Consider the following 15869-nt stretch of genomic DNA (forward strand, 5'->3'; position numbering starts at 1 on the left):
CCTTGGCTCGCGGCCCCATCCGTCACAGGAGCCCCCCGGGAGTCGCTGCCCGGTGAGGAGGGGAAGGGGGAGGAAAGAGAGGCGAGGCAGAGCTGGGCGTACCGTGTGCGTTTTATTGGGTTTAATCCCTTTTTTTTTTTTTGAAAACCGATTACAGTCAGGACAAGCATGGCGTGAGAACCTGTAACAATGAATCGTTGGTGTCAGGAACAGGCAAATAAAACCAGGTTTGCTGCGGCTCGGTGAGAGGAGGGAGCTTGCGCCCTGTACCCAGCCCCTCCTCTGCTGAGCCGCCCCCTGCCCTCTTCCCCCAGTCGTTTTTAAGGCATTGTTATGTCACGTTTCGGGTGAAAAATCTTCTCCCCGCGGCGGAGTTTCTCTCCGTTAATCACCCCAGTTCCTCGGACAGATTGGGTTTGCTGCTGTGCGAGGACAGCAGGCGTCTGGGAATATTCTGGGTTATTTATTTCAGGAAGCCCTCGTGCTCCTCGGGGACCAGAGCTCCTCCAGGTAAGGTACCAGGGCAAAGGCTGGGCTGGGAGGTGCGAGCGCAAGGCAGGCGGCCCCCAGAGCATCCAGCACCCGGCTCAGACCTAAGGCCCCTCAGCGGTCAGCACGGCACGGAGCAGAGCTGGCCACCTAGGCCAGGGAAGAGAAGGCACGTCTTCACACGCGAGACCATGAAATGAGGTGACCAACTCCTGCGAAGAGGCCAAGAGAGGGTGTGCAGGGCCGGGAGGTCTCAGCCCACCCCCTGCTGCCTCCACCAGCACTTGGAGGCTGCTGCAAAAAGGGGCAGGAGGGAAGGGGAGGCTGAGGGCAGCCCTAGGCAGGGACAGGAGGACGAGTGAAGGCAGTAATAGCAGTAACAGACGCAACCCTGCTCTGGCTGGCACCGAAATCGGGTGGCAGGTACCTCAAATCAGCATTCAAAGGGATGAGGCTGAGCCGAGTGCCTTGCACAGGAGGCTGAGGGCTGATAGGAAAGGCCTCGTCCCCTGCCATAAACCCACACCTGGTGCGGAGGCTTTCCAAAGACTGGTCTCATCAGCAGCACATCCCTCCCGCTGGCTGCGCCCAGCTCCAGCTGCACCGGGGGGGCTGGATGGGGGGGCTCAGCATGCCCCGGCCATCGGGGCACCTGCGATGGGTCCAGATTCAGCAGCCAAGGCTCTGCAAGAGCTAGGGAGCGAGCAGGGGAAGGGGGCAGTGGCAGACGCCTGCCCCACGCCACGCAGGCTGCCCCCAGCCCAGCCGCCCCCAGGCTTTGCTCTCCAACCACCACAGTTATTGCCGCTCCTCCCAGCTGAGGCAGCAGCCACCTGTGAAGCTACGTGTTGTGAAGCTGTGTGTTAATCTGGCACCGAGGATGCCCCATCAGCCTCCCCGCAGCACCTGGGGATGTTTAAATTCGCTAGCAAGGGCTGCCAAGGGCTGCTTTGGATGGAGCTGGAGCAGAGAGAAACAGGCCCCCTGCATCCTCTCCAAGCAGCTTGGCAAGGACACAGGCACAGTGCTGGGGCTCGAGAGGTGGAGGGCTCTGCTGTAAAAACCATCGAGTGTTTTTGTACAGCTCCAGGTACTTGCACAGTCCCCCAGGAGGAGCACTTCAGGTCATATGGAAAGGAGAAAGTCCTACTTGAAAACAGAGCTTGATTAAAAAGAGCTGCAGTTCAAAGCTTGCTTCTAGCTAGCGGTGACACTTAATGCTGCAGCAAGTGCAGAGGGCAAGAAGATAGGATGTAAGTGACATGCACCTGGCTTTGAACCTGCTTTAAGAAGGGCAGAGGAGAAAAAAGGATTTAAAATATTCCAGGTGAAAACTTTTTAAGTTCTTCCTTTTGTTACAAAAACCCATAGGATCTTTGCCTGAGAGCCTCACGCCCCCAGAACCGGTGCTGTTTGTGGCCAAGTGGTGCTGCAGTGACCAAGAGAAGCCTCCAAAGTGCCTCAAAAGCAGCACTGATCATCTCCAGCACTGCCTGCCTAAGGAAAGGGGCAGCCCAAAACACACAGAGAGGCGCCTGGGAGCTCAGCAAACTGGGATAAGCTGAGCAGGACCAGCCAAAAGCCCACCTCAACCCTGTGCAGAAGAGAGATGGGATTTGGGACCAGTTCTTTTTCACTGCCCTGTAAGGCCTGGGAGCTCAGCTCCCACAGGGAGGCAGGCAGAGCTGAGCCACAGCACTGCCTTTCCCTGCTGGCACCAGCCCGCTCCCTTGAGTTAACACCCACCTCGTTTCAAGGCTAATTACCCAGCACAGGAGGCTGGAGATGCGAGAGCTCTGGCTGTGCACACTGACGCAGGTGTAACGCGGGGCAGGACTGGGTAATTAGCGCCTTCCCAGCCCGCACAAACCCTGACCACTGCGGTCGGGGTCTGGCCTCTTGCACCAGCCTGGTGTGAAACGGGGAACGGCTCTGCCAGCTGAATTCACCGGGCAGCAAGGCTGCAAAGCTACATCCCTGCAGGCATGCCTCCACAGGGCTCGGGCTGCCACAGCGAAGAAGAACAAGTTGAGAAGTGTGAGTGTAAACTCCCAGCCTGGAGAAATCCAGCTCTGAGAGATCCCAGATCCTGGGCAAGTTGTGGCGTTCCTTCCCCAGAGAACAAATAGGTTAATGCCTCCGGAAAAATAAAGTGTAACAGCACATGAGGTCCTTTTCTTTGAGCTAGGGCTGTGCCCACCCTGATTTCCTTCCTCTCCCCTCAGCTCCCCAGCGCTTGGGGCTGTGGGGTCAGCAGGCAGAAGAGACTCCTCTCCCCCAACCTCCCGCTGGCTCTGTGCACAGCGGGTCCCTGCCTTTGGGAGAAAGAAGTGGAGCCGATTACTGCAGTGAGCAGCCAAGGCTGCCTCCCTCCCACGTGCTGAAACCTGCAGCATCAGGGAAGCGCCCCCGTGGGGGCAGGGCGATGCTCAAACGGAGCCGAAGGCAGCGGTGGCTGGGCACTGCCCAGAGCTCAGCCCCACGGCTTTGAGGGGTGGGTCTGAGAACCAGGGTGACGAGGCTGAGCCCACTCTGTCCACACGCGGTGAGGAAAGTCTGTGTCTAGGTGTGACCTGCACCACCACGCTGATGGCCGGGAGGCTTCCCTCCACGCCACCTCTTCCCCTCCAGTCCCAGGGGGGTTGCAGTCTCTGGAACCCAAGAGGGAGAGTGCCACCACCCCCATCAGAGCTTGGACTCGCTCAGCACAATGTTTGCAGTCACAAAGACAAAGCAAGAAAAGCCCCAGATGAGCACGAACACTATCCAGAAGGTGTGCCGGAAAGGGGAGAGGTGCTTGTTCACCGTCCCGCTGCCGAAGACGAGCTGCGTGTCCTTCCGACTGCAGTAGGCGAGGAAGGCCGGGATGAGGTACTGGATCCCGTTCCCAGCGTAGGCTCCCGTGATCCCCACCAAGGACTCGAGGTCGTGGGTGCAGAAAGCCACCAGCACCGGAGGGATGAGCGTGATGGCAGGAAAGACGATCCTATCCACCACCCAGGGGTAGGTCCCCCCTTCCCTGTGGAAAAGGGTCTTCCAGTTGTTGCGCAGGGTGACGGCGATGATGGGGAAGTTGGTGCTGATGGTGAAGACGGGGAAGAGGCCCAGGAAGTAGCGGATGAAGGCGACGTTGATGATCTCGCAGTTGGTGAAGTTGAGCGTGTACATGTCCATGAGGGTGTCGTTGCGGAAGCAGTAAATGGCGGTGAAGGACAGGAGGCTGTAGAAAGCCAGGATCAGGATGTAATCGAGCAGCACGAGCTTGTTGACGTGCCTCTTCTTGGAGATGGGCGTGATGAGGGATGGCAGGGAGTGCTGGCACATGAAGGAGTAGACGCACACCCCGAAGAGGTTGCGGATGCCCGACAGCTGGGCCATGGACGGGTGACCTTCAGCTTGGCCTCTGCTGATGCGGATGAGGGCCAGGATAATCATGAGGATGAAGGCTGGAGAGAGAGGTTTCGGGTCAAGCCCAGCCCCGCGCTGCCCACAGCCCTCCTCCCAGCAGCACTGGCAGCCTTGGCACCAGCTCTCCCCCTGCTCCGCAAGAGCATCTCCTTGTCTCTGGGGAACGGGGGACAACAAAGGCAAGGTGCGCAGGAATTAATCAGCACTCGTCAGCACATAAGGGAATAGGCTCAGGGCTCTTTGGCAGGCATCTCCCTCCCATCTCCCTCCTCGGGGACTCAAGCTCCCACCCCTGCTAGCAAATAATTGCTCCGGGTCCCTCAGATATGTAACACGAACATCGCTGGGACCACTGCCCTCTTCCTCCAGGGTCTCGTGGATGCTTTGCTCTGCACCTTGGCTAAATATCCCCATTTAAAAGTGCCGAGATGTCTGAGCTTTGACCTCTAAAGGAAAAGACGACTAAGCCTGGCTGCAGAGCCAACCCCAGCAATATTTGTACACGCTTACAACCGGACTAACATTTCCAAGCCCTCACCTATGAATGCAGGCAGGTGCAGGGGAGCAGCAGCTATACAGAGCTGTCCCATCCCTGCGATCTGTCAGGCACGACAGCGCCAGAACTAGCCAGCCATCGCCCAGGCAGGAGGAACAGGCTGTCTGTAGCTAATCCCAGGGTGGAAGAGCCAGTCTGGAAGGGACTAAAACAGCACCGAAAGGCTGCTATTAAAATTCATCACTTCTCGGCACGAAGTCTGCTCGTCTACCCTTCACTCGTGTCAGGGAAAAGCCTAACAGCGTTTCACAAAGCTTATCACAAAAAGCTACGTGCCACGGACAAAATGAATCGAGGCGATTGGGCTAATACCCTTATTTACTCTGCTGCTGGAAACAGGAGCCAGCAGCAGTTATTGCTAGACTATTATCCCTAGCATGGCACATAAAACCAGCAGAAAACTAATTCTGGCATCAGAGAAATCACATCAACCTGGGAAGGATGATCATCGGCTGGAGTTAAAAAGGAGCAGGGGAAAAACCTGCCTGGCAGGGCAGCAAACACCCAGATTTACAGCCTGATGCTGGCGCTGGATGGGCCACGGTGGCTCGCGCAGAGCTGTCTCCTGCGCTGGGGTAAGGCCTCGGAGCCCAGCCATGAATTATCAGGTAATGAGAGAAATAACAAACCGCTGACACTGGTATTATGCATGGCTTTCAACGTCATAAATAAAAACAGAGGAACTAACGGAGCAGCAGGCAGTTGTGTGGCCGTAGGAGGCAGGGCAGCGGCACTGTGCGCAGGGTGACAAGGACACGCGCTCCGTGCCCTGGACCGCTCTGCCTGATGTGGGCAGCTGAGGCAGGAAAGCTTGCCAGGGATAGGTCTAGAAGCGAGCTGCAGACCAGTTGGTGATCACTGCCTCCATCCCCAGCGAGACCGGGTTCACCGCAACCCAGCATCGCCTTTGCTCGCACACCCCCAGTACCCCCAAACCTCGCTGGCTCTTCTCACAGCAGTTCCCCTCCATCTTCCCCGCAGCAGCCTGGTGCTAAGCACTTACCAACCACGCTGTTTTCTCTCTTACTGCCCCAGGAGCCTCTCACTTCCAGCCGTTTCCCAGCGGCAGGACAAGCCTCACAGCTCTCCACAAACACCGGGCTGGGGGACGACAGCCGCTCCATTCCTTCCCGGCTCCTGGAGAGCCAGCCCGCCCCGGGAGCGCTGGGCACTGCGTACATCCCCACCAGCAGGCACAGAGGGCTGCAGAGAGCAGTAATTCATTGCTCAGGGTGCCTGCAATTCCCCTCGCCTTCATTCAAGCCAGCAAGCGAGGCGCACCGTGGTCACAGGCAGTGATGGTGTCTCCCCCCGCTCCCCATTGCCCTCACAAGTGGAGACGCGTGCCAGGCGCATCAGCCAGGGCAAGGCAGCCTTAAGAAACGTGCCAGGTGACGTGACGCAGGCTGCGAGGAAGGGAAGGTGCCCTGAGAACAAGGCAAAGCAGGCTGGGCAGCTCTGGATGTACGCTGACGCTTCCCTCTCCCCGCCTGGGAGAAGCGGTCGGCCTCTGAAGCCCAGGCCCGCGTCTGGCAGAGATGGACCTGCACGACTCTCGCACCTCTTCCCCTGCTCACGAGGCCGTGAACGTCTGCCTGCTCACCGAGAGTGCCGGGTGACCTATTTCAGCTCCCACCTTGCTCTCAGCACCAGCTCAAACCCCCACGTCCCACACAGCACCAGGCAGGATCAGTGCAGGGAAGGCTCCAGGCTCGCAGCCAGGCCTCGGAGCTTCTCCTCAGCGCTCCCCCCTGCCCCGCCACGTTTTCTCCATGGAGCAGACAGACCAGGGTCCCAGTGGATTCCCCAAATGATGGACAGAAGTCTATCACTTCAGAAGCTAGAACTCATATACCCTTTGGTTTTATTTCCTTACAGGCTTCTTTCAGAGATTAAACCTCTCAGAAATTAAAGTTATGAGGAGCAATAAGCCAATACTAAGATCTAAGCCAGCGCTGTTTTCGACAAGGCAAGCTGTGCTCCCCCTGCCCACTGCTGCTTTGCAGATGCGCTACCCTTGAGGGAGGTGGTGCTGGGTGGACCGGATGGGTCCCCTGTCCAATTTCAGCCCCAGGACATGACAGCAGCCCTGCCCTGGTGGCTGTCGTCTCGCTGCCTGCAGCAGGTGAGCCTCTCGCCTCGCTCCTGGAACCGGAGAGTTAAAACATTTGCATGCTAGATTTATCTGCCTGTCCCTGGGAGGAGGCAAGCCCGAAATGAAACTCTGAAACCTAGTTACGCCGGATGATAAATCAGGATGAAAAGAAGCTGACAGGCTCTGACTGACAGGCTTCTCTGAGCGGACAAGAGGCTGCAGCACAGGACCCTGCGGGCACACACAAAGCTCCTGCTCACACCCTCCTCTACCTGGGACAGCGGGCTGAAGGCAGTCTCACCACAATATTTCAAGTTACCTGCAGGTGCCACGTCAACTGTCCAGCAGCTGCTTTGCCAGAAAGAACCCTTGCTAAGGCAGACACGGGGTCATCAAAGAGCCTCAGTCTGCTCTGTACACACGGAACGGAGCAGATGAGCAACACGTCGCAGGGATGACGCAGGGATGAAAGCCCTTCAGGCACCACGGCCACCAACGCCCAGCCAGGGGCACAAAGCAAGGCAGACAACGCTGCTACAGCCTGCTAGGAGGTTACACAAAAGCTTTGTTTTAAACCACATTTTGTACAGTCCTTAAAAACCTATTGAGGGCTTTGCCTGCCCTGATTTACAAAGTGTTAGACCCGCTCCAAGCCCACGCACCATGGATAAGCTTTGCGGTCAGCAAGGCTCAGAGGACACTGCTCGTCTCATCTGCCCTCCCCTAGAGCTTTGAGCATCGTTTAACTGAAGGATGAAAATGAGACTGCGTGGGGGAAAAAAGGGGTACACAAAACAAAAGTTGTGATGCATCTCATCAGCGCTGCCCAATCGCCTCCCCTGCAGACCCCTGCTCTCGCTCTCTAAGGAGGAGATGCTGTCTCTTCCTCTGAGACAGATCAGCCCTTGCAGACTGCTACTGCCACCTGTCCTGCTTGACTCAGGAGATGATTCAGAGATAGGGCAGCTCTGCCATGGTTCTTGCAGGTGGAAGAATGAATATGAATGAGAACACAGCCAAATACCAGCACGCCAGGAAAATATGGGAGCCTGGGGATATTAAAAATACAGTTTTGCGAGCTTTGACAGAAGCATAACAGAGCTGCACAGAGAAGCAGGGAAGGTAATCTGGCCATTCCGAGTTTACGGATTGTTTTGCAGAGTCAGAACAAACAGCTTTGTAAATGCTAAGTGCTGTCTCATACACGAGCTTCATCTCTCTGCAGAAAGGCTACTGCAAGAAAAAAAAACCTCCAAGACTAAAACATTTCCCACACCGGTAGGTTCCCACCACGGTAGGTACCTGAAGAACTGATGCTCAAGATGAGTTTCTGGCTTAACTTTCCTACACCTCTAGCAAAACACAATGCTCTGGAGGTGTTTCGCCTGGTGGCCCTCTTCTGTCTCTCCATTAGCACACAGGAAATAATGAAGATGCTGAACTGAGCCACGTTGGGAAGCGTGGAAGAGATATGTGCTCTCATGTAATTCGGGAGGAGGCAGCATGACAAGGTGGAAGCAAGCTCAGAAGTGAGGTTCTGCAGAACTTGAGATCCTCTACGATCGTGCTCTGTATGCTCAGAGTCAGGAAGGCAGAGCCAGAACAACGACCTTGCCCCAGCTCGAGCCACATCCTCTCCAGCACTGTCCCTGCTCTTAATCCTGCACCAGGAAAGCCCAGCACGAGCACCACAGTACTGCCTGCTGTCCCCGGAGCAGGCAGTGCCGTGCAGCCCCCCCAGCCTGGCTGTTCCTCTACCCCAGGCAGGACCATTTGTTGGAGCAGGCACTGCGATGTGCTCCTGACACGGCTGCGGCAGGGCCATCCATCACCGCTGCCTGTCGGTGTGACAGAGCTTTTTTTTTTTGTTGGAGCAGAGAATCAATATGCCAGGAAATAATGATAATGAATCGCCCTTTCACAACGCACGCCACTTGCTTCCCTTTTCATACATCAGCTAGCATGATGGATTCCGGGAGGAGGACATCCTCCCGAGCTTCCACTGCCCCTTCTCTTTGAAAGGATTCAAGGGAAGGAAGAAGCTCACTCCTCATCTTAGCCTTGGTCGTGAACCTTCATTGGGCTGAAACACAAGAGACCGCTCTTGAAGAGGACGGTATTAAACAGATCCCGTCTAGTTTAACACCAGGCAGTTTTCAGGAGAGAAGGTGTAAAAGCAAGAGCATCTGCTCCGTATGTACCCAACGGCACAGTCTCACATCAAGACAGTCGCACCTTCCACATCCCTAGCTAAGACCTGTGCTGTCCACCCTGCAACCGCTGTCTTTCCACGATGCAGTTCCCCGCCTCAGTGCCAGCTGCCTTCCGTCAGTGATTTGGGCAAGCTTACGAGCCCACGGGAGCCCTGGAATTGCCAGCCGTTAGAGATGCTGTGGCATTTCAAGTATTCAAGTACAGCTGGAGTTCACCACGCTGGCAGAACAGAGGATCTGAAATTAAGATGCTGATTCTTAAAAGTCAGTTACCCCATTTCTCCTGCAGAAGCTGTATCCTGTCACTTGCTAATGACCTGCAGCTCTTTGAAAAATCTGGAGCGCCAACTGATAAATTTCTGCAACCTTCAGAGGAGGTTTCTGCACAAAATGATGGTGAAGAGGTAACAGAGAAACCGGATTTGCTCCCTCCGACGTGGGAGCTGGAGTAGTTAAGGATCAGACTTGGCATTGACTGAGCCTAAAACAGTCTCTGGGAAGATGAAGGATTTATGAGAGCAGAGACTGTGGGGAAGCACGATGGATCTCTTCGTTGAAGACAGCAACTCTCTTGGGAGAAATGTCAGAAGGAGAAGAGGAGGGAAATGCCTTTCCAGAAGGAAAGGTATGAGCAAAAGTTGTGGGACATCAGCGTGGCTCCCTCCTCTAATGGGCAGCAGGGACCTGCAGGGATAACTTCACCTCCCTGCTGCAAAGCCTGAGGCGCAGTCCTGGTGGCAGGGGACTGCTCCTCAAACAGGAGGGGGGACACAGCCACACGTGGGATGTGTTAAGAGCCCAGAAGTGCGATGCAGTTTACCAAAAAGCCAAGAAAAAGGCGGTCTGAGAAGTGGAGAGAGTGGGTCTCCGGCACCTCCGCCCTGCCATCTCACCCACAGCACCAGGCTGTGCCGGCTCCTGCTGCAACCACCTCGGGCACTGCTGCTGCCCTGGTCTTGGGCCAGGAAGAACTCACTTTGTTAAGAAATAAAAACTTTAGCCATCACCTCGCTGCTTTTCTTTGTCATCTAGGGTAGCATTTGCTAGGCTCTAAGTAAGGTTAACAGGCAGCCCCCCCCAGGTACCACCACCTGCGGGGAGCCCCGCGGAGCTGCCCCCTCTGCCCGCAGCAGCCCGGCTCCAGACACCTGCACGCCAGCAGCCGTGCACAGGGAGAAAAACTGCTCTGCACTCCGGCGTTTATCACGGATGCTTTATCTCAACATATGGGAAGGGAAGAGCAGCCAAGGCGTTTGTTTGCTTCTGGTGGAAAATCACCCGCGTTGTTTATTGTCCTCTCTCCTCTGGTCACCTCTGGCAGCAGCACCGTAACACCTCTGAATCTGGGATTGGTCTGAGCTCTGCTCCTGGCTTGGCCTGTTAGCTTTGACAGTCACTTCTCCCCATGTGACAAGTTACTTTTTTATGAGAAAGGAGAATCACACACTTGGGCATCACCATGAACCCGAGCTAGGGTTTGGCATGCTTTGGAAGGCACTGGGTGCACAGCACCCATGTCCCACAAACTCCAGGTACTCCGCAGCCTCAGCCACATGCTCCCCATCTTCGTTGGGGCCTCATCCAGCAAAGTTTGTATCCTGTTGTCCCATCAGCACATCCTTTCACAGGCTGAACAGCAGAAAGCAGCTCTGTGTGCCACACACCCACCCTGAAATCACCTGGACCCTCGCAGCACGGGGACGTAGGGCTGAACGCATCCTGTGTTTGCAGCTCCCCTTCTCCAGCTCTCAGACCCGCCGGTTTGTCTCCTGCTGCCTGGATGAAGTGCTCTTTTCAGGAACGCCAGCTCCTCAGACAGGATCTCAGCGGTGCCGTCCAGCACCGCACGTCGCTCTCCATCTGCATCTAAAGCTAACAAGGCTCCTGCACTTACATCAGCACCGCTTCGCCCCGCTGCCCCCACAAATACCACTGAAATGAGCTCCTCAAGCGACAACTCTGAGAGCGAGCATGACAGAAGCACTGCCTTTTAGCTGCCTCTTCATAAATATATTCACTTCCTAGTGAATTATTTACCCTGGGCTCTGGCAGCAGCTTTCTCTGCTCCAAAAAGGATGCAAGAACACGAAGTAACTTCGGTAAAGAAGCCTGTCTGAATCCCTAAAACAACCGAACATGCAACAGCGTCCTGGTTCACAGTAATTCCCTCTTCCTTGTCACTCCCGTATGCCCTGCTCTAGGAAAGGGGCAGAGACGGAATGCTCCCTCCTCTGCCTGTTGCAGAAAGCTGGTTCGATGCGGAGAAGAGGCCACCCTGAGGACTGCGGACACTGGCAGCAATCCCTCCGCAGGACTGCAAACAGGGGACTTCAGATTATTGCCACCCTCTCCTACGTCAAACATGATAATTCTCACAGTCTCCATCGCTACAGCTGAAGGGACGGAGCGACTCCGGTTCAGCCGAACCAACCTGGGCACGGCCAGCTCAGCCTGCTGAGGATGGCAGCAGCCACTGAAGGCTGCTCCCCGAGCGTCACGGGCTGACACCGAGAGCGGTTCTCTGCAGGGAAGTGTTGAGGGGTCCTGTAAAGCACGGGACTCTGGTTGGAAAAGAGCTATCAAAGAAATGAACAGATGGGGAAAGTCAGCCTCACCAGCACGCCTTCAGAGGGCCCTTTCCTGGTTTCTTCCCTAGAAGCCTTCAACCAAACACCCTGGAAAGGAACGGGGGGGGGGAGTGGGGGAATATTTAATACACACCTGCTGGCTATTCTTGTCCTTTTTCTCTCCACCTTACTGGCCAGAGGAAAGAGATTTAATTTCTGGGCATATAATCGTGAGATCATTACTTGGGCAGGGTTGGGAGCAATCTGTCCCTAGGGCTGCAGTTATGAGAATGGATGTGGCACGATCCAACTGTGCTACGGCAGAGAGAAGTGAGCCTGCAGCAAGCAAACCCCGAAGTTTATTCCTCTGTAAAAGGGCTCTTTATTAAAATACAATACTTTCTGCTAACTACGATACGGCATCGAGAGCAGTACATAAAGCAAATGTCCCACGTGGGAGCTGTCTGGGAATACTTGCCACAGACTATTCAATAACAGCAGCAATAATCACGCCACCAATAACTTTGAAGCCAACAGTCCCCACCTACGGAGCCGGGCATCCCAGGCTGTAACGGGCTGCAATTAATCGGGTTAGCTGCTTAATACACAATAGCCCAGTGTTTGCTGCTGAGCTCCGCCGAGCCCTGTCCCCTTTTGTTATCTGTCTTAATCCACATCCTTTCCCATGACGCTGCTAGACAGTTATTGTCCAGTAATAAAGAGGTAGGACCGGGCCCCTCTGCTTCGAGAAGTGCATCGGACTTGGCTGGGTCACTGTCTCCACCACAAATTTAAACCCTTTAGAAAAAAAAAAAAAGAGCCTGAAGTCCAAACAGCAAATTGAAAATACCTACAGCTTCGGTTTACTGATGGCTTAGCCTTCTGCAGGCAAACCCCTGCACGAAGAATCCTGTACAGGACCTGGGAAAAGGCCCCACAACCACCAGAGGACTTGGGCTACCAACAGCTCTACGCTTCACAGGGCTGAGGTGGAAGGGAGCTGAAAGGAAGGGGGAAATTACAGTCCAGGGAAGGAATCCTCCCCACCCCGAGGAGACAACTCCCACTGCTGAGGTACTTACGGGGTCACCCAGTCCCTGTGTGCTCTTGGTAACAAACCTCAGGAACTGGGTGAGCCAACAAGGTTTTAGTCCCAACTCGAATCCAGGCTTCACCCCAAGCACTTTTACCAGGATTTAAAACAAGTGGTTTTTCCTGACCAGCCCTTTCTGAGCAGAGCACAGCCGATGGGCCAGGGTGTCTGCGCTCTGACCGCTGAGGTCTCCCCGGGCAGTTCAGGCAAGAGCAGGAGGGGGCTGACAAGGCAGGGTGAGCAGCTCTTACCACTGGAAAAGGGACCATTTACACACCAACTCCAGGAAAAGCAAGATCTTTCAGCACGGGTAAGACCAGCAATTCGAGCACCACGCTAAATTTAACCAGGGGCACTCGCCCTGCAGGGAGCAGTCGGCTTTGCAGCCAGGTGTGTGAGCTGTTACTCCAGGAAGCTGCCAACAGCTCCACGCTGCTGGAAGCCTGCTCCCTGCCCCAGGCCACCTGCAGCTGCAGATCCACCCTCGGTGCTCCTATCTGTCCTGACAGGAGACCACTCACCGTGCCAGCCTGGTTTCCAGACAAGCTCTGTGTTAAACAGGCCCAGACAGCAGGAGGCCATCTGTGTGGGCTCTCCAGTGGTACAGCACTTGGGCGCGCACGCTCCTCCTTCTGCCTTCTCCTTATAGAGGCTTCAGGGGTGCCTGTCCTGGCTGGTCCCTTACCTGGGATGGAAAACACCTCCACGCATAGGGCTCGCCCCTGCTGCACCTCCACATTGTTCCGACTGGCCCATTTTTCCTTCCCAGTTCAGGTCCCAGCATTTAAGACAATTTCTCAGAGGATTTTTTCCTGTCCATGAGTGTGGAGAGAGAGGGCTGTAGGCTTTGTTAGCGGACGTGTCGCCTGCGACGAGCACGAGGCTCTGCGAGGAGCCCAGTGACATCTGATTATCGCTTAGATCAGGGGAGAGAAGGGAAGCGACTTCCAAAGGCAGTGCTGACGCCGTCACAGCCACCAGCAGCAGTGACCTTCACACGCAGCGAGCTCTGCCCGCTGCCAGGAGCCAGCCTCAGCCGCTGCCAGCTCCGCCGCGGTGCACCTGGGGCGGTGCAGCCGGACGGCAGGCAGTGCTGCTCTGAAATCCGAGGGCTTTTCACGGGGCTGGGGAAAGGGTGCATGGCAGGTCTCGTGGTAAGCACGTTACAGAGCCTTACCGGCCTCCCGGCTCTAACAGGCTTGGTTTTAAAAATCATAATGCAGAGTACGGGTCGGCTTCCCATCTGTACCGGCCCATGGACTCGGGTAAGCTGAGCCAGCCCGTGCCCCTGGGGGAGTTTGCACCCAGCAGAACAAACGGCAAGGCCGGCAGCTCCAGCGCTCAGCTCTGCTGCTGATCTAAGACCTGAAGACCACTGAACCGTGTTCAGTGCCACGTGGCTAAACACAACCGAAGGAAATCAAAGCAAAGGCAGCCACCAGGACAGGAGTCCCCATCTGGCCATTGGCGTTCAGGCAGGACAAGTTCAAGAGACCACAAGACACCAGACAACTGCTTTTTCTTTCAGGATCTAAGCTCTCTAAGCACCAACAAAAAGCCACGTTTAACTCAACGCCCCGCTTTTGGAGGAGAAGGACAGCAGGTGACGTGAGGACATGGGAGAAGCCAGCTTGATAAATCTAAACAGTGTGGGATCCATCCTTATCCCAGAACCTGCAGCAAGAGCTTTTCTGTTCCCTGCATCACATGGCTGCTTGATAAATCGTCCTTCCTAACAAGCCTATCCCTCATTGTATGCATACGGAATCTGTTGCTCTAAGTAGGCACCGAGGTGCTGTCAGGGTCATTAAATATCATTATCTGGGGCAGCTGTTCTCCAGCAGGCTGACGCAGGAATCAATCAGGCTAAAGCACGAGTTTCCCCTACACCTCTCCAACCACTGCCTTTGTCCCTCTCCATCAAGCGAGGGAAGAGGTAGCTCTGCCTTTACGCCAAGGCTTAGCGATCACCGAACTGGAGGCAGCTGGCTACAGGGAAAGCAATGGCAGGCCGGGCAGGTTGTCACAGGGACAGGATGAGGTCTGACTGATGTCTTCACCGGGAAAGAGGAGGCTGAGTCATTGGAAACAGGCCAGCGAGCTGAAGAGATTACACTTTTTTTTAAAAAAAATATAAAACCTTCCTTTAATACCCCCTTAATGAGATAACCTCTCTCTCCAAAGGACACGGGGGGGCTTTCAAACCTTTCATGTGCTCAGACAACAATGTGGAAAAATGGGAGTTCAGGATTTTCACACCACCTGAGGTCAGCATTCGTTAACTGAGCTGTTCAGCATCTGAGACTTGAGGGCTTAAGATCCAACCTCATTTTCCTGGGTGACGGCTGCTTAACCCCATCTCAGATGGCCTCTGGAACAGAGGCTCTCTGTTCCTCTGCAGCGACTGCCAGCCACCTCCACACAGGATCACAGGCCTTTGAACTCCTGGAGAAGGGATATTATCTCCAGCTGAAGTCAGGTCAAATGTGTGTGTGGTGGGAAATAGTCTGAGAATCATCATTTCAACCTATTCTAGGTCAGCGACAGGTATAAGCAAAGAATTCTGTGCTCAAATGGTCTGGGCCCACGAACAAGGAGATTCTTAACCTGCCAAAATGCTACTAGTGCTGTAAAACTGCTAGCCCTGAATAGTAGTCACTGTGTAGGTTACACAAACCAAGACAAGTTTCAGTATAAGCCTCTGTAACACACTCCTACCTCTCAGCCTTAAGTGCATGTACACACACAAGCCCGACGTGAGGCAGCTGCATTTTTGGATGACACCAGCGCTGCAAACACTGATGGCTCATCTCCCTTAAGAGAAGTATCTGTCTTTCCAAAAGAGCTTGGCAGTAAGATTTTGGGAGAGCACACGCCTCCCAAGGGCAACATGTGTTGGTTTAGGGGTTTTCAGTGAGTACATCCTATGCTAAATCAAGACCCAGGGAAAAAAATGCGAATGTGCTAAAAGGACAGAAAGTCTCACAGAAGTGCCATTCGTTCTCAGACCAAGACAAGAGTCATTCAAAATCTGCTGAACAGCAACTGGTGATCACCATACTTAGCCCAGCCACAGGAGACTCTTCCAAATCCCTTCTACCTCTCATATAAACCGGATTAAAACTCCATCTACCAGATTGTGTCTGATTGAGAATATTTTTGTTTCAATCGGAAATTTCATCCTAGAACATTCCTTTTTCTTCACCACAGATATCACGCCTGGCCAGTCCTCCTCAAAGAGGCTGTTTTTACAAGCACTTACTTCCAGACAAGAATATCTTGCCAAAAAGATGCATCAGTGGCGTGACTCAGGTTCCATCTATGGCAAAGAGGTGGGGGCCTGCCAAGACTCACCTATCCATCTCATCAGAGACGTCATGATTTGAAGATACTTGGTCTTCTGCACATTGAAGAAGGTAAAAGGACCCAGGAGTAGAGTGAACGCTGC

At 54.6% G+C, this 15869-nt stretch overlaps 1 protein-coding gene across 3 annotated transcripts in view; it reads right to left on the reverse strand.

Annotated features, from left to right (window-relative positions):
* Positions 1-93: 93 nt before the first annotated feature.
* Positions 94-15869, reverse strand: part of TMEM104 (transmembrane protein 104) — a 44167-nt gene continuing 28391 nt past the window's right edge. For all 3 annotated transcript variants that reach the window (XM_083805138.1, XM_083805136.1, XM_083805137.1), the window contains exons 9-10: positions 15776-15869; positions 94-3935 (exon numbers count right to left, since the gene is read on the reverse strand). In XM_083805138.1, coding sequence (XP_083661264.1) covers positions 3175-3935; positions 15776-15869 — 855 coding nt within the window. In that variant the 3' untranslated portion in view covers positions 94-3174. The remainder of the gene's footprint in view (positions 3936-15775) is intronic.

This window comes from Anser anser (assembly GCF_964211835.1).
Source record: "Anser anser genome assembly, chromosome: 19".
Taxonomy (NCBI): Eukaryota; Metazoa; Chordata; class Aves; order Anseriformes; family Anatidae; genus Anser; species Anser anser.